The 18,866-nt window shown below is 42.9% G+C and overlaps 1 protein-coding gene across 1 annotated transcript in view; it reads right to left on the bottom strand.

Annotated features, from left to right (window-relative positions):
• Window positions 1-1,466: 1,466 nt before the first annotated feature.
• DISC1 (DISC1 scaffold protein) overlaps window positions 1,467-18,866 on the bottom strand; it is a 332,069-nt gene continuing 314,669 nt past the window's right edge. Inside the window, exons 11-13 of the mRNA XM_040242744.1 lie at window positions 14,467-14,584; window positions 5,693-5,850; window positions 1,467-3,596 (exon numbers count right to left, since the gene is read on the bottom strand). Of these exons, the coding sequence (XP_040098678.1) occupies window positions 5,711-5,850; window positions 14,467-14,584 (258 nt within the window). The 3' untranslated portion in view covers window positions 1,467-3,596; window positions 5,693-5,710. The remainder of the gene's footprint in view (window positions 3,597-5,692; window positions 5,851-14,466; window positions 14,585-18,866) is intronic.

Genomic DNA, 18,866 nt, shown 5'->3' on the forward strand with positions numbered 1-18,866 from the left:
ATGTCTGACAGTTGTCTTTTTATCACCAATACGTGGCACACTCCCCAGTATGGTGCTGGGTACACAGTGGGTGCTTATGAGGGGGTAAATTCTGAGGCAGTGCTGGGGGCCTGGGCCCAAGTGCCCTGCCCTACCCAAGGGCCCACTTCCAGTCTCTGTGATCACGGCTTTTTTCTTAAAGAATTTATTTTTTGAATAAATAAGCAGAAGCCCTTGGTACAAATTTTTAAAAGAACAGGACACAAGAAAAGTAAATCTCCTTCCAACCCTCTGCCCCAAGTTAAGTGGGCCCCTTTGCAGTGATATTTCTGCAGACGCAGCTAGACATGTATAGAAAGACCTTTTAGCAACTTCAAAGCATTCCATAGTGTGGCTGTGCCATAATTTATTTAAAAACAGTTTGCTATGGATGAAAATTTAGCTTGTTTCCAATTTTCTCTCTTACAAACAATAGGGCTGTTAAAAAATATACTGAGGCATTTTAAACTTTTTAAGAGTTTTTGTTTGAGCAAAAATCAATCTGAATCAGGCGGTGCCAAACCAGAAGTAATTGGGAGACACCACTGACAGGAGGAAGAAAAAGTTTCACAGAGAAAACGTGGAAGCAAGGGAAGGACTGATTGGCTATAGTTCAAAGCCTAATTGGCTGTTTGAGACTGGTCGTCCTCAGGCTTCAGTTTCATAACCTTGAAGCATTTACAGGAATAGATGTGGGTTTGCTGGTATAGGTGCCAGGACATTGGAGCTCCCTCAGGCTAATGGCTTCCTTGTTTAACTGCTTTAACAGTAAAATGCACATGGCCACTCTGCTCATGTGTGAGCACATTTGTAGTTGAAGCATCTGGATGAAGATTTGCTAGAAAGGATGAAGCAGAGAATGGCTGCTGAGAATAGCCATTTGTGACTCTGTTGGGATCAGGTAATATTGATGATTTATTTAGAGGTCTGACAATTTATGATGACTTTCTACCCCAAATTTAATGTCATTCTCTGTATTCAATTCTCCTCTTGTGTTCTTCATCTTAAAATTTCCTTCAGATAAGGCTTACATGTTTCTTACTTAAATTTGTTCCTAGCTGTTTTCTTTTCTGGTTGCTATTGAAAGTGGGTCTTTTCTTATACTTCATGTTCTGATTATTTGTATATGTAAAGCATATTGATTTTGGTAAGCTGATTGTGTTGTTATTTGTGTAAATAAATTTTGTGTTTGTTAATTCTCTTAGGTTGTCTGGCTTACAATGACATCACCTGTCACTATTAATGTATCTCCTCCTTTCCAGATCCTAACTCTCATTTGTTTTTCTTGTCTAAGCCAGTATTTCCAGTAAAATATTTCAGTGTTGTGAGTGGGCACTCTGTCCTATTCCCCATTTAATAGTAATGTTATTTTCAATATCTTCAAAGGGTCTGGAATATAAAATTCCATCATTTTCTGACTGGTTAATATCTGAAAGTAAACACACACACACTTTTAAAGCATTGCTTTATTAGAAACATTTTGTGTAATGTAAATACATGACTCATCCCATAACAGAAAGATGAGACGAGTAAAGCTGATACATTTTTCTATCCTCCATACTCCAGAAGATAAAAAAAAATGTTAAAGGTGCACCAATGACTTGGGTAACATTTTTAGTTTAACACATAAAAAGTAAATTTCATGAAGTAATAAATTACATGACAAAATTCAAAGATTAGATAAGATGAGGGTATTCAAAATTAGAGCATCAAATTATTTCTTAATGTAAGCCATTAAACAGTGAGTGTAAAGCTGCTTTCTCTAATGTTTTCTGAAAAACACCGATTAGACGGACGTTTTCAAGAAACTCTGCCTATTGTCGGGGAATAGGTGGCTGTTCCTGGCATGACTTCACAGGGGATGGGGAATGAATGGTGGATTAGGACAGTGGTGGGTGGTGGGTCCTGGAAGCCTGTCTGAGCCTAGACTTCATGGTCACAGTACAGTGAGGCTCAGCTCAGGGTGTGAGGAGCCAGGGTTTCCCTAGGCTCAGTTCTCTGATTCTCAAGCAGGAGTTCCAAGATGACCATCTGTTCTCAAGGGGACAAATAAGCTCTAGGGCTCGCAGTCCCCCAAAGACACTGAAAGCACTTTAGTAAGAACACAGGTAAGAGTGGTCTACCTGTCTTTAGTGGTCTAACTGTTGCTCCTGGTCCCCTATTCACCTGCTCTGTGCTGTGGGTAATGTTCATCAGTCTCCCGAGGTTCAATTTCATCAACTACAAACACCTGCCCCATACGGTTGGCATAAGAACTAAGATGATAACGATTATAAAGGTGTTGGAACAGTCCCAACACACATATGTGAGCATTTCCACGCTCCTATGCTGGGGAATCCACCCCTACTACACAGGAAGAATAGTTTCTAATATTACATGTTCATCTGATTTGAGGAAGATCATTTTGATGTCGAAATTTCAAGAAGTTAGGAGGAACTGGGAATGTCACTGACTGAGAACATGCCACAGCTCAGGCTGGTGGAAGACGAACGTCTGGCGTTCAGGTGCCAGCAGCTCAGTGCAGACTACCATGTAATCTATCATTGCTTCTCTCGCGTGGTGCCATGGAATCAGACCCAAAGTCGTCATTTTCCATCTGCACTTGTGCTTGTGGTCCTGACTGTCTCCATAAAAGTTTAGATTTTTTTTTATTGTTATTGCTTTGTGGCTTTTAAATTCAAGCTCTAATCTCCTCTTATGTTGCCCTGACAGAAACTGCTCTATATTATGGTTTCGGATACACAGCCCTGGGTTTTGGGGGGGTCACAGTGGCTGAAGAGGGGCGCGAGAAGGTCGTGTGGGCAGAAGAAACACGCTGGCCTTGTGCAGGCATCCTGGCTACCTCTGACACCAGCACAGACTAGGGATGAGCTACAGCAGGTGGTTAAGCATCATTCACCCACCTTGATCTGGCATCTCAACAAGGAGATGGATATGCTGCCCCCTGGGGCACTGGAGAACACTTATTTGGGGCACACTCAGATAGTCATTGGCTTCTAGAATTTTCAGATACATCATAACCTCACAGAAGTATTCATGATGGTACCTGAGTAATATAAAACACTTGAGTTAGGTGACTGCTAAAATGTCTCGTGGGCTTTCTTAAGATGACACTTCTCAAAGTAGGGATTCGTTAGAGACAATTCTGACTCTGCACGTTTTGCTTCACTGACATTAATTCAAGGATTGAGGAATTCCATGCGCCATGTGACTAGGACATATTGCTTAGACATGATAAAGAATTCAGGAATTTGCTCCATCATTGAAAAACATTGAAAAGCATTCCTAGAACAAACTAATTATATTATTACTAAAATATGCATAGTATATATTTTTAAGTGCTCACCAGAAAATTGTAGAAAATACAATCAGAAAATTCATGTGCTCTGCTTTTGCTGGTTCCCTGGGCTGTGGCCACCTGCTGGCTTAAACAGGGCCATCTCCTGATGGAAGCACTGCACAGCACGGAAGGCTGAGCAAAGCACCAGCTGCCTTTGGAAATGGCAGTGAGACTTCAGGAAATGACAAAGATTGTCTACTGTCCATGGATCCGAATGAAGACAGGAGCATCACTACTCCTGTAAGCATCAAGAGACAGAAATACAAAAACACCAGTTAGTCAATTACACTTACAAACTGTGGCCAGTCCTTACTAACTCAACACTGCAAAAATCTGGAGCTTTACCGGTAGCTCAGTCAGTAAAGAATCTGCCTGCAATATGGGAAACCTGGATTCAACCCCTGGTTGGGAAGATCCCCTGGAGGAGGACATGGCAACCCACTCCAGTATTCTTGCCTGGAGAATCCGATGGACAGAGGAGCCTGGTGGGCTACAGTCCATGGGGTCACAGAGTCGGACACAACTGGGCGGCTAAGCACAGCACAGCACAGCAAAGGTTTTGAGTTTCATCTCTAACGATACATAAGTGACATAAACCAGCATTTGGATCATGACACCCCCAGAGAATGCAGTAGATGGATGGAACAGTAATAGAATTTAAATTTAAAAACTATGATCCATTAAACTTGGGGAGTTTGAGGTGAGACAGAATCAAGAGGGTTTTCTTACTTGAAGCACTCTCAAAGGCTAATATGCTAATTGCACCATTGCTCTCCGGGAGAAATGATGGCATAGGACACTTCCCAAACACGCCAAGGGAGAGTGGTGCGTCTGCAGAGCATCTCTCAAGGCTGCCTTCCTCAGTGCACCTTGGGAAGCGCTGTTGGGTGAGTTCAGCCTATTCTACAGCCACCTCACCAGGGAGGGGCCTTCAGTACCCCACATTACTGTTACTGACTACAGCCCTGCCTCATTGAGTGCAGCACTGATTAACTGAGTTCAGCACTGCCTCACTGAATACAGCACTGCATGACTGAGTACAGCACTGATTAACCAAGCACAGCAGAGATTAACTGAGTATTGCACTGATTATCTGAGTACAGCCCTGCCTCACTGAGTACGTTACTGGTTAATTGAGTTCAGAACTGCCTCATTGAGTGCAGCACTGATTAACTGAGTTCAGCACTGCCTCACTGAATACAGCACTGCATGACTGAGTAGAGCACTGAGTAACCAAGCACAACAGAGATTAACTGAGTATAGCACTGATTATCTGAGTACAGCCCTGCCTCACTGAGTACTATACCACACTGAAGCTTTCCATTTCCATGTCCTGCCTGATCCTGGGGGAGACTGGTTCAGGGGAATACAGGCGAGGCTTAAACATTTAAATAAGTTCCCAACCCACTTATGGCCCCTACTCCCTTTCTGCTCTAGTTGTCAGTGAATTTCAGCAAGTCCTGATGAAACATCAGGGACCATCCTATAAAGATAGGCAATGCCACAACAAGAAAACCAGAGGGCTGGGGCTCATGATAGGCTGTCTCTTTAAAAATACCTTCTGGAAATTTTGATCTTTATTCTCCTGAGATGATAAAGAATCACAGGAGAAGTTAAGGTGAAAAGCTGTTATTTCCATATTCTAGGGTTAATTAGCTCCCTTATACATGCGCCTGTAGGAAACTGTAGCAGGTATGATGAGAGAGACATGTATGCTTTCCTTTTTTATAAGTTCTTAAATCAGGAGCTATTTTAAGTGCAGCAGAAAGCAAGATGATGCAGGGAGAGTCATCTTTCTAGCAGAATTCACCCCAGCTTCTGTCTAATGAGGCTTCCTTGGTGGCTCAGATGCTAAGGAATCTGCCTGCAATGCAGGAGACCCAGGTTTGATCCCAAGGTTGGGAAGACTCCCTGGAGAAGGGAATGGCAACCCATCCCAGCATTCTTGCCTGGAAAATTCCATGGACAGAGGAGCCTGAGGGGCTACAGTTCATGGGGTCGCAAAGAGCTGGACACGACTGAGCGACTGACACTTTCACTGTCTGTCTAATGGGGTCTGTAATGGAGAGATTTTTTTTCAAATCCTCTGCAGGACGCTCTTGTTAATGACTCAGTAAAAGTGTCTCAGACTGACAGAAGGAAATCAGCAGATCACCCCCCCACCGGCCCTGCATATTCCAATCTGCAACTCCCCTGAACTCAGCCCCAGGAGAAAGGACCACGCTTCGGCTGGGCATCCAGGCTGCACATCTCCGTAATGGGTTCAGGCACACTGGTTATGCAGAAGGGATGGGAGAGGCCCCCAGCACTCATGCTGATGACACGGTCACTCACCCTCCGTCCTGCCAGGCCTCAGGACTGTGCTTCCCGGACGCCAGCTGTCACACAGGAAGCTGCAGCCTCCCTCTCCCCCGCCTCCTTTGCTGGCTGGAGCTGCAGGGCCATGGCCTGGAGAGTTTCCTTCACCATCTGGAGCTCCCCCTTGAGAGACTGTGCGCACGTTGTTAAGGAACACACGTGAAGGTGATGGGCGGCCCCTGCAGCCTCCCAGGGGTCTGCTAAGAGCCACGTGCCTGCTGAAAGCAGATGGGCACTGCCCTCTAATTGCAGTTTCAAGTTCCTCCAAATTGGACCAATTAAATATTAATACAAATGTTACACTTCTTTTAAGAGCGACTGCAGTTCCTACAAGGCCCGAGGTCATTGACTGTCTCAAGGAAGGTTTCCAACAGGAAAAGGAAGAGTCAGCTTTTAGACTGAGACAGATGGCAAGCTAGGACGCTCCACGGAATATGGTCAGCATGACTGTACTCCTGCTAAGCCCCCTGCTGGGGTGGGGGGCCCCTGGCACGTCCAAGTGCTCCACAGTGGAGAGGAAAGAAGGCTGGAAACCAGAGTCTCCTGGAGAAAGCCAGGACTGGGCGCCAGCGCAGGGTCCACACTCAAGAGTCATGAGTTACGGTGCCTGTCGGCCACTGGCCAGCCTTGTCACCTTGTGTAAATCACTTTGAATCTCAGTTTTCTCCTGAAACAATGACTTCAAAACCCCTTGGGTTCTAATCTGCTGTCATGTGTTATTATGCCCTAGGGTACTTGTAAAACAGCCATTCAGGCCACTAGAGATTTGACAGAAGGCAGGGAGCTTGCATTCTCTGGGTTGGCTAGTTGGTTGATACATTTTTCTTTAAACTGTTGGGCTCTTAGTTTCCTAACCTATAAAGTTGTTTCTCCTGTAGATAAAGCAATCACAGAGAACTTAGCAAATAATTCTATGGAATAAATAATATGACTACCATTCTTTAAAGAGATGAGCTCTCTTCTAGGTGTTTAAGCTCGGGAACATTTAACCAACGGTTGTCTTCCTGTCTGTCCACAGCTTTTCCTGGTGTATCTGCAATCAGAACAATTCTAAGACAAATACAGAATGAGTGGTGAATTAGATTCTCTTAATTTAATAAGCAAACTAATTTAACTTCATCCAACAGGACCTTAAGAAGAAACACAGAAACATGTTGACCCCTCTTAAACGCTGTTAAGTCATTGCACGAGGTCAGACGACTTAAATATTACTAGATCAGATATGGAGAAAACAGAAAGCTTTAGGGTAAGCAGCTTGCAGAAATCTTCCCACTCAGACTGCCTACATCTACTACAATGTTGTTTTATCCAAATGCAATGTTGATGCAGTGTCAAGAGATAGAGATACCTTTAGGTTATGACTATAGGAAGCTTTCTTTTTTCTTTTTTAAATAAGGAATTCCAAAGGATCCTGGGAATTATGCAAATGAACCTCACCTAAGCAAAAATCGCTGAGCCACCCTGACAAGGCTCTGGCAGTTATTCTTGCTCTTGAAGCCTCACTAGACTTCATCATTTACCTAAATTACATACATCTACTACGATGATTCTCTCCTTGCACTTGAACTTGAGGATGGGGTGGGGGGAATGAGGGCAGAGTTGAGATCCAAGAGAAGAAAGTATCCAATTCTTGTCTTTTTTCCTTTTTAAAAAGACTTCATTTTCTTCTGTTTCTCTGAACAGCTCTGTTAATCTTTAGTGAAAACACATATGACTTTACACAAGCAAGAACATAAGTGGTCCCAGACCAAATACCAAGCTGCCAATTAATCACAAAGTTAAGCTACGTTTACAAAGAGTAAGGATAGAGCTTAAGCAGTTTATGAATCTTGACAAACTCCTGAGACTTCATTACCTCTGATAGGCAGTCTGGGACTACAGGCCCCACTCTTGTGATATGCTGAATGACAACCAAGGTTTTTAGAGAGAGAAACTGAACCAAACTCAACTGCCTCTTAAAGAAGTCATAAAATGTCTAGTCATAAAATGTCTAGCACTGGGAGAACACTGTTTCAAAAAGGGGTTTTGAAAAGAAAGTGAGAGAGAAGCCACAAAAGAAAAAGACTATGTTATACAACTAAAATAACACTCAGACAATGATCTCAGACAGTCTCAGCCCCTAAGACAACGGTCTCCAGGGACACAGGGAGGACTGAGAAGATGGAGATTTGAGGATGTGCCCATCAGCTCTGGGAAGCTGGCAAACCATCCAATGCTTTCATTATCTTACTTTTAAAATGCAGATTTTTCTGACTGCTCCCCCAATAAGTTCATAGTTAAAGCCGATTGATATTTGACCACGTGTTTTGTGAAAGTTCTGAGGAAACAGAGTAAAACTTCAGTGTTGGAATTTATGTATACGTGACAGAGGTGCTCTTTACATCTAGGTGCAAGAAGAGGTCTGAAAGGAGTTAAATGATTCTTAGTATGCCTGTGCTCTAGCAGCCTCTCAGCCAAGTGGGTATTTATTTCATTCTCTGTAACAGATATGCCACCAAAGATCTGTGGCAGCTAAGAAAATCAGCACATGAATTACAACAATGGCACAAGGACTGGCATGCCAGTATCTTTAAAAACCCCTTTGAACCCAAGACCACCTTGCTATAGACTACAGGTGTATTAGGCAAGAGTATTACTTCTTTAAAAATTTTTTTTACAATTAAAAAATGTTTTTAAAAATTTTGGCTGTGCTGGGTCTTCGCTGTAGCACATGTGCTCGTGAGTTTTGCCACATGGGCTTGGCTGCCTGGAAGCAAGTGAGATCTTTGCTCCTTGACTAGGGATTGAATCCACGTCCCCTGCATTGAAAGGTGGATTCTTAACTAGTGCACCAGCAGGGAAGTGCCAAGAACATTACTTCTTGATAGTAAAATTGTGCAGAGTGTGTTTGCAATGAATAAAGGCACGTTTCACATGTGTCTTCCGGTGCTAACACAACACTGTCCTTTAGGGCAGCCATGTCCAAAGATCCTCAGATTTTTTCAAAGGGGTCTTTTGTTTATACCTCAAAAACAATTGAGTATTTTACTGCCAATTGTGATTCCAAGCGATCATTTTATTAGCTGGGTCAAACGATGGTCTTCAGTTCATCTGATCCCCTTTGCTTCCAAAAGAAGTAAGTTGTTCATTTGCTAAATTATTTTTTCATTATCAACAGTGATCCCTCTGCAGGCCCTGTGGCCACAGTCCTGGGAACTTTCCTCCATTCCCAAAGCCAAAAGTGAGGGGCACAATTGTGGACGAGCAAAGAGGAAAGCCCCGTCCACAGGCAGCAGCCTCAAAGGTTGTGAAGCTTGCGCAGGCGCACTTCCTGTGGTGCCGCCCAGGGCCAAGTTCACCTGTGCTAAGCCTGCAGTAGGAGCCAGGTGTCCACACCTCTCTTGGGCTCCCACGCCTCTTCTTCCCATTCCACTCCTTTTCGTGGGGACCAGAGGGAAGAACCCCGGCCCCCATATTCGCATCAGACTAGTGCACACAACGGTCAAACTGCAGCGTCTTAGGGTCTCAGTTCTTTCATCTATGACACCATGATGGTCACAATCCCTCTTCCAGCTCTTCAGTTCTAGAAGATGAAAGCATTTCCAAGGAGGCAAGAGCAAGTCCCCCAAACTCCCATTTCCTTTGTCAGTTACAGCCGCATGTTTTAAAGCTGAACCAAACAAGGGCTCTTAAGCTCATGTGGCATTTGTGTGTGTGTCTGGATGTATTTAGAGTGTTTGCATGCCATCAAGCACCACCAAGACTAATGGACTGGGCACCATGCATTCCAAGTAAAGAGAAAGAACAGAAATCCAGGAGGGTTTCCTGGACATGAATGCAAATAGAACCACAGATAGAATCAGTCTATGCCGTCTCATCTAGGATTCAGAGGCGGGCAGAACTACCCTAGGGGCTCTGAAGTATGCTCAGTGTTCCACTCCTAGGCGTCCTTTCCTTCTGAAAGTGTGCTGTAGAAGATGAAGGAGAAAGAGAAAACCCGCTGCTAAAACATCCACCTAACCTAGATGGTTTTCGGTTAAAGCACTATGTACGTGGAGGAATGATTCCATCCCCTGAACATGTTTTTTCAAAACACAACTGCTAATTAGGATCCAAAGTGACTGTGAAATTATACTACAGACTCAGACAAACACTCCTGGAAATCCCGGCTTGAGTGGCAGTGAAGTCGCACCTCCCGTCCTCACCTTAGATGCCAGGCGTGAGTCACCTCTGTGACGCCGGCTCTTCCAATTAACGCTGCAGACTCTTCTCAGATGCTTGCCGTGTTCTTCCTGATCGGTTGGTGCTGTTACTCGGTGTGATTTAGTGAGCCTGTCAGGAGGATGAAGAGACACAGCCTGTCTTCTCCCCTTCCTCCACTCTGTCAATCCAGTGTCTTCTTCATAAAAATAAGAGACTACAAGTCAGCTGTCCACGGCCTTGATGTTAAATCAGGATGCCCAGAGGATCTGCTGGGAAGGTCAGCCCCACTGCTTGTGACTGGCCCACCCTCTCCTGATGCTACAGCGCCAGGGCTTTCTCACACTCATGGCTTATGCAAAGTTCCGTGCCTCCGCATCTGGAGTGTCCAAGGCTTGAATCTTCTGGACATGGACATTGATGTGGGCTCGAATTAATCATGTTCACTCTGCAGCCTACACACAGGAAGATCTGGCAGAGTCCTCGATGGAATCAAACAAAACTACTACGCTCGCTGGGAAATTCTTTCCTGTTGTTGACGGCAAGCTGTTTCTTTCAACTGCACTCAGCTTTGTCTCTTTGATCAAGAATGGAAACACAAACCAGTCAGAGCCTGGCTGGAGGATTTCAGCAGCCTCTTTGAATCGAGATAAGCTCTCATTTGAAACAAGGGCTTCGGTTTGTGTAAGAAGCTTCAGCAGTGCCTTGTAAATGTGTCTTTCTATCTCAAGGCACCGAGATCCAGTAAGTGCCACTCTGTTTGAATTCAAAGGTACCTTCTTTGTATTTACTCTCAATCAGTGACATAGAACAAAGCCAGAGTTGCATAGGAAAGTCTGCATTGAAATCCATATTGTGGTATAAATTTTATTGGTGGAGGGTGACTTCAGTACCTAAAGTAGTGTTTCCCAATCCTGGTTTGACATGTTCCCTCTACGTTTCCACTTATTTCAGCAAGGACCAGCAAAATTCTCAATAAACATATCTTCATTAAACACCTCTTATTAAAGCTTAACATTTTGATAGTAATTGTGTGTTCCACAGAATAAGCCTGTCCAGCTACTTACAAGCATGGCTGCCTCCTGATTGGCCATGAAGGACCATGAGCTGGTGGCTGGATGCTTTGCCGTTCGTCAGAAATGATCTTGGACAGTCATGCAATTTCTAAGCCTCAGTCTTCTCAGCTATCAAGTAGATATAATAATCCCTATCTGTCTATAGAAATTTTATCAGAATGAAATGACTTTTCATATAAGTCACTGTAGGGTTACCAATCAGTTCTCTCAAGGATTTATTACAAAATGATTGAATCAATCTATCTTGAAACCTCATATAAACATGGGATGTGGTGTGATCGTGTGACAGTGACAATGAAAATGTTTTTCTACCTAAAACCAAGCACTTAACCATGACTCTCCTGGTGGCCCAGATGGTAAAGCATGTCTACAATGCGGGAGACCTGGGTTCAATCCTTGGGTCAGGAAGATCCGCTGCAGAAGGAAATGGCCATCCACTCCAGTACTATTGCCTGGAAAATCCCATGGACAGAGGAGCCAGGTAGGCTATAGTCCATGGGGTCACAAAGAGTTGGACACCACTGAGTGACTTCACTTACTTACTTAAGAACTATGTTCAACACATCTCCTGAATATTACCCATTTAACTCAAATAAAAACCTTAGTGAGTGCACGCTCAGTCACTTCAGTTGTGTCCAACTCTTTGTGACCCTAAGGGCTGAAGCCGCCAGGCTCCTCTGTCCATGGGATTCTTCAGGGAAAGAATCCTGGAGTGGGTTATCATGCCCTCCCCTCCAGAGGATCTTCCTGGCTCACGGATCAAACCCACATCTCTTACACTTCCTGCACTGGCGGGCAGGTTCCTCACTTGCAGCACCTGGGAACCTTACAGGTACATGTTGTTATCTGACTTTAGAGATGCTTATAGAGGCATCTCTAAACCTATAGAAACCTATATATGTTTGGAAGTCAGGAAGCAACAGTTAGAACTGGACATGGAACAACAGACTGGTTCCAAATACAGAAAGGAGTATGTCAAGGCTGTATATTGTCACCCTGCTTATTTAACTTCTATTCAGAGTACATCATGAGAAACACTGGGCTGGAAGAATCATGAGCTGGAATCAAGGTTGCTGGGAGAAATATCAATAACCTCAGATATGCAGATGACACCACCCTTATGGCAGAAAGTGAAGAGGAATTAAAAAGCCTCTTGATGAAAGTGAAAGAGGAGAGTGAAAAAGTTGGCTTAAAGCTCAACATTCAGAAAACGAAGATCATGGCATCTGGTCCCATCATTTCATGGCAAATAGATGGGGAAACAGTGGAAACAGTGTCAGACTTTATTTTGTTGGGCTCCAAAATCACTGCAGATGGTGACTGCAGCCATGAAATTAAAAGACACTGACTCCTTGGAAGAAAAGTTATGACCAACCTAGATAGTATATTCAAAAGCAGAGACATTACTTTGCCAACAAAGGTCCGTCTAGTCAAGGCTATGGTTTTTCCAGTAGTCATGTATGGATGTGAGAGTTGGACTGTGAAGAAAGCTGAGCACTGAAGAATTGATGCTTTTGGTGTTGGAGAAGACTCTTGAGAGTCCCTTGGACTGCAAGGAGATCCAACCAGTCCATTCTAAAGGACATCAGTCCTGGGTGTCCATTGGAAGGACTGATGCTAAAGCTGAAACTCCAATACTTTGGCCACCTCATGTGAAGAGTTGATTCACTGGAAAAGACCCTGATGCTGGGAGGGATTGGCGGCAGGAGGAGAAGGGGACGACAGAGGATGAGATGGCTGGATGGCATCACTGACTCGATGGACGTGAGTCTGAGTGAACTGAACTCTGGGAGTTGGTGATGGACAGGAAGGCCTGGCGTGCTGCAATTCATGGAGTCGCAAAGAGTTGGACACAACTGAGCGACTGCCCTGAACTGAACTGATAGAGGCATTATCCACTGTTCATGATCCCATTGCTCCTGAATCTGGCTTGGGAACACTAAAAGCATCCTATTTACACACATCTCTGTCCCTTCTCAGCCTCCTTCCCACTACCCATATCTATTAAGGAGAAAACCCAATTCCCCAGAATCAAACTAACGTTTTTGAAAATTTCTAAATGAGAGAATAACATAGACCTCAAATGCAGCTGTCAGAACTGCTACCTGAGCCCCCCAGAAGCTGGGGGGTTTTCCCACTGAGGAACAAGCCCACCTGCTGGACAGGAGCCATTCGGTGTGCACTGGCCCTTGGCAGGACCCTGCTCCCAGATGCCCAGCCGCAGACGGTCACTTGTCCATCTGCTGGAGGCCACACTCCCCTAACAACTGCTCAAATCTGTGGGATCCATGAACATGAAATAAACAAAAGTGAAAGGCAAATATACTGCTACTGTTTCTTTGGCCAGTTTTTTAATGAGAGCTTAAATAACAGTTTATTAGGGGCAGGGAGTTACAAAAAACAGAATGTCTGCTTTTAAAAATGTACCTTGAGCAATTGGAAATAATCACTGATTAAGCTGAAAAATATTTTCCTGCTAAATTTAATAAACAAGGTGAAAGATTTCAGGTTATAAGGAGAAAGGAAACACAATGCTGAATCCATCATTAGACTGTGGATCTGAATACTTGTGATTATGGTTAATGCTTGACCATTCAAGTCTCTTTAAATACACACACATATTCCAGATAAAGTCTGATAAGAACTAGAATTCTGAAAAGACAGCAATGAGAAATGAAGTTCAAAATAGCCACATTTCTCACATCTAATAAAAGTCATACTACTGACCAGAAAGGATAAATGAACAAAGAAGTACTTTCATCTAGAGAAGTTTCAACTTATGATTAAATACCTTAGAAAAAAATACAGGACGAAGCTGTATATGCCTTCATCCATCTTGCACGCACTCATCTGCCCTCAGAAGAGCTAACCAGGGACAAACCACACACTGATTCCTATGAGATTCAGCGCGTCACGTGGACAAACACCTAAGCCAGTAGTTTCTTGTGCCCTCTTGCTCACTGGCAACTAGTTTTGATAAAGGGATTTGCAGATGTGACAGGAAATACCCTGAATCTTGTATGCGAAAAAATTGGAAGGGAGTGATATGAAGTCCCACTAATGTGATACTCTTCTGCCCATTATATGGCAGCATCGCATGGAAGAGGAAGCTGAAGATGGATTTGGGTTTCTCAGTATTCAGAAAGCCCCTAGAAAACCGAGGCAGTCAGACTCACAACCATCTGAGCCCCACAAACCCAGCTGCACAAGCCCCCAAAACTACATTTTTCTTTGGCCTCATTTTGCGCATGTCTGAATTTCTTTGGTAATTTTTAGCAGTCAGGTTTAGTCATCAAAAATGCCAACTTACCAAAACCTAGAGAGAAAACATCGCATACTGAATAATCTCAGAGATCAGAGGTGTGTTGAACTCTAAATACCAGGAGTATCTATTTGTTTCCATCTGCTGAGGCATAGGAAAACTGTGCAATTTTTTAAGACTTTCTTTTACAAAGTAACCTAACAGGTGCTCCACCTGCAGGATTAAAAGGATATGAATGAGATCTTCATCATGACTGTGGATTGCCATGAGCAGTTGATCCTCTAAGTACAATAGCTTCTTGCCTATGGTTTCACATTTTTCTCCAAGTTCTGCTGAAAAGATGTAAGATTCCTGGCCAGGGAAAAAGAAAAATATATCATTAGTAAACTATAGATATTTTCAGGGCTATGAACACATCTGTGATTTATCCAATGGCCTACAAAGGGAAGACTCCCCAACACAGCTCTGCTACCTTCTGCATCCTGTTGGAATCATGCCAGAAACATGTCTTCACTGGAGGTCATTCTTGAGAATGGCAATTTCAGGTTATTACTGAATGATCAGCTGTATCTGCATGACTCCACAGTTGATCTCCTGTATCTGGTCATTTCTAAGACTGATATCCAGTATATCAACTCCTAAAGTGGATTTATCAAAGGGGAAGCCTGGGTCTTTGAACTGCATTCATGGGCAAACTCACACTGGAATAGGAATGCTAACCAAAGAGAGGCTGACCTGTAAGAACAGAGAGATGTTCCTTCAGGGGCACAGGGCTCTAATAGGGCACTGAACATGTATCTGCACTGGTCACAGTCCCTGAAAGCTAGAATATTACGGAGACATTTTTATGATTTTTTAACTTTTATTTATTTTTTTAATTGAAGGATAATTGTTTTACAGAATTTTGTTGTTTTCTGTCAGACTTCAACATGAATCAGCCACAGGTACACCCATGCCCCCTCCTTCCTGAACCTCCCTCTCATCTCCCTCCCCATGCCACCCCAGCCCCTGTTTGGGTTTCCTGAGCCATACAGCAAATTCCCATTGGCTATCTATTTTACATATGGTAATGTAAGGTTTTCCAGTGGTCATGTATGGATGTGAGAGTTGGACTATAAAGACAGCTGAGCACTGAAGAATTGATGCTTTTGAACTGTGGTGTTGGAGAAGACTTTTGAGAGTCCCTTGGACGGCAAGGAGATACAACCAGTCCATCCTAAAGGAGATCAGTCCTGGGTGTTCATTGGAAGGACTGATGCTGAAGCTGAAACTCCAATACTCTGGCCACCTGATGGGAAGAGCTGACTCATTTGAAAAGACCCTGATGCTGGGAAAGATTGAGGGCAGGAGCAAAAGGGGATGACAGAGGATGAGATGCTTGGATGGCATCACCGACTCAATGGATTTGGGTTTGGGGGTGGACTCTGGGAGTTGTTGATGGACAGGGAGGCCTGGAGTGCTGTGGCTCATGGGGTCCCAAAGAGTCGGACACGAGCGAGTGACTGAACTGAACTGAACTGAATGTAAGTTTCCATGTTACTCCCTCCATACATCTCACCCTCTCCTCCCCTCTCCCCATGTCCATAAGTCTATTATCTATGTCTGTTTCTCCACTGCTGCCCTGCAAATAAATTCTTCAGAACCATTTTTCTAGATTCTGTATATATGCATGAGTGGGACTTCCCTGGTGGCTCAGATGGTAAAGCATCTGTCTACAATGCAGGAGACCTGGGTTCAAGCCCTGGGTTGGGAAGATCCCCTGGAGAAGGAAATGGCAATCCACTCCAGGACTATGGCCTGAAAAATCCCATGGACAGAGGAGCCTGGTAGGCTACAGTCCATGGGGTCGTAAAGAGTCAGACACGACTGAGCGACTTCACTCACTCACACGATATTTATCTTTCTCTTTCTGACTTGCTTCACTCTGTATAATAGGTTCTAGGTTCATCCACCTTATTAGAACTGATTCAAATGCATTCCCTTTTATGGTTGAGTAATATTCCATTGTGTATATGTACCACGACTTCTTTATCCATTCATCTGTCAAAGGACATCTAGGTTGCTTCCATGATCCAGCTGTTGTCAATAGTGCTGCAATGAACAATGGGATACATGTGTCTTTCTCAATTTTGGTTTCCTCAGGGTATATCCCTAGGAGTGGGGTTGCTGGGTCATATGGTGGTTTTATTCCTAGTTTTTTAAGGCATCTCCATACCTTCTTCCATAGTGGCTGTATCAATTTACATTCCCACCAACAGTGCAAGAGCATTCCCAAGGAGACCTTAAATGCCAGGAGACCTGTATTATATGTACGGCTGCTATCACCACCAGTGCAAGTACTCTTTTCCCTCTCTCACACCAGGGCATAAGTCCCATAAAGAAGGGACAATCCATGCCAAGCCCCATAAGAGCTCAGATGATGATGGCTTGCTTGCTGCTAGGTTCAGAGATCCTGGCTCAATGTCAGACACATGGTAGGCACACGGCATTCACTGTTTGCATGAATGCACAGCCACGTCTGGGACCTCCCACCTTCTGAAAAGTTTCCCCTTCACACTTGTATCCAACACATGAACCAGGAAAGAGCCCTCTTTATGTCACTTTTCTGTACAAAACCACCATGTGGAGAATAATATGAAGGTTACTTAAAAAACGAAAAACAGAGCTGCTGTATGAACCAGCAATCATGCTCCTGGATGTATACCAAAGAAAACTATAATTCAAAAAGATGCATGCACCCCAGTGTTCATAGCAGCACTATCCACAATATCTAAGACATGGAAGCAACCTAAATGTCCATCAACAGATGAATGGATAAAGAAGAAGTGGTACATATACACAATGGAATATCACTCAGCCATAGAAAGGACAAAATAATGCCATCTGCAGTATGACTGGACCTAGAATCTCTGCTATACTAAGTAAGTCAGACAGAGAGAGAAAAATGTCATATGATGTTGTTTATATGTGGAATCTAAGAAAATGATACAAATGAGCTTATCATAAAACAGAATCAGATTCACAGACACAGAAAAAAGACTTATGGCTACCAAAGAGGAAAGGGGGAGGAGGGATAAATTAGGAGACTGGGATTAACGTATATATACTACTATACATAAAAATGGATAAACAAGGACCTACTGCGCAGCATAGGGAACTATATTCAATATCTTGTAATAACCTGCATCATATAAAAACAATATACATTTCAACTTACACAGTGTTATATGTCAATTATATCTCAAATAAAATATAATAAGTAAATAAATAAGCAGCAAAAAGCAAGCTCAGAATTTAAAAGTAACCAAAAGTAAAACTAATATTTTTCCAACTAATGGTGAAAGTCCTAGAAGGTATATAAAAATAATTTTGCATAGGGAAAAGAATTGAGATATCTATTCAGATTAAATTGCAGTTACTAAAAAAGCTATAATTAATGGCTAGAAAAGAAACAACAAAATGCCCAGGTATGGCAATATTTAAAAAGTCCTTAGAGTTCACAAGTTGTATAATACTATAATTGGCGTCCAAAAATAACCATTTAATCAAGATATGTAATTTAACATTCACTATATCAACTCCAGAATTCCCTAAAGTTTATATCCCAAATGGTCAACTATATTAGAAGAAAACAGTGCAGATGAAGTACCCATAACTACCGTAAATACTGAAGACATCTGATATATTATAAATTAATATATGTACAAAAAACTTAGTGACAACATACAATTTTGCAGACAAATGGACACGATTATACAAGAAAGCATGTGAAGCATGTGTGAAGGTTTGTTCCTAACTGACCATAGTAGTGATGAGGAGAAACCAGTAAATATGTAAAAATCACATATACATGTATATTTCACTGCTCTAAAAGTAGTAACATTGTCATTCAAAGATGTAGAATTACAGAGTAGACAAATTACATGGAAGTTAAGACAACGGGTAGTGAGTAATGGCAGAGTCATGCATGAACTAAACGAGACACCGAGAAAAAGAACATCTGGAGAAACATGATTGACAGCAGTGAAACCACAAGCCACACGAGAAGGAGAAAAATACAGTGTTAGTGGGGCAATACATACGACAGAGATTACACTTGAAAGAGACACAAAAGCATAGAATCAGAACGTGAAGCTAAGGAATTTAAAACACTCTTTGATGGAATCAAATGATTCAATTTTCATCTTAGGGCTAAAACAAATAGAAATCAAAGCTAAATTAAGTCCATTTAAAATATGGCTTTACATATTCCCCCAAAAACATAATTCCTGCCTGTTTTTATTTTTAAATTATGTGCAGATTGATAGTGATTGTGTGAATTTGGAAAAGTGATTTAAGACCATATAGAAAAACGCTGGGCTTTCCTGATAATGCTAGTGGTAAAGAACCTGCCTGCCAGTGCAGGAGACTCAGGTTTGATCTCCAGGTCAGGAAGACCCCCTGGGGAAGAAAATGACAACCCACTCCAGTATTCTTGTCTGGAAAATTCCATGGACAGAGGAGGCTGGCAGGCTACAGTCCATGGGGTCGCAACAGAGTCAGACACAACTTGGCAACTAAACAACAACAGCAAAACTTTAAATTATTTATAGTCTATGATTCAAAAGTACCTTTATTGGAATTTATCAAAAAG

This window comes from Oryx dammah, unplaced genomic scaffold (assembly GCF_014754425.2).
Source record: "Oryx dammah isolate SB20612 unplaced genomic scaffold, SCBI_Odam_1.1 HiC_scaffold_6, whole genome shotgun sequence".
Taxonomy (NCBI): domain Eukaryota; kingdom Metazoa; phylum Chordata; class Mammalia; order Artiodactyla; family Bovidae; genus Oryx; species Oryx dammah.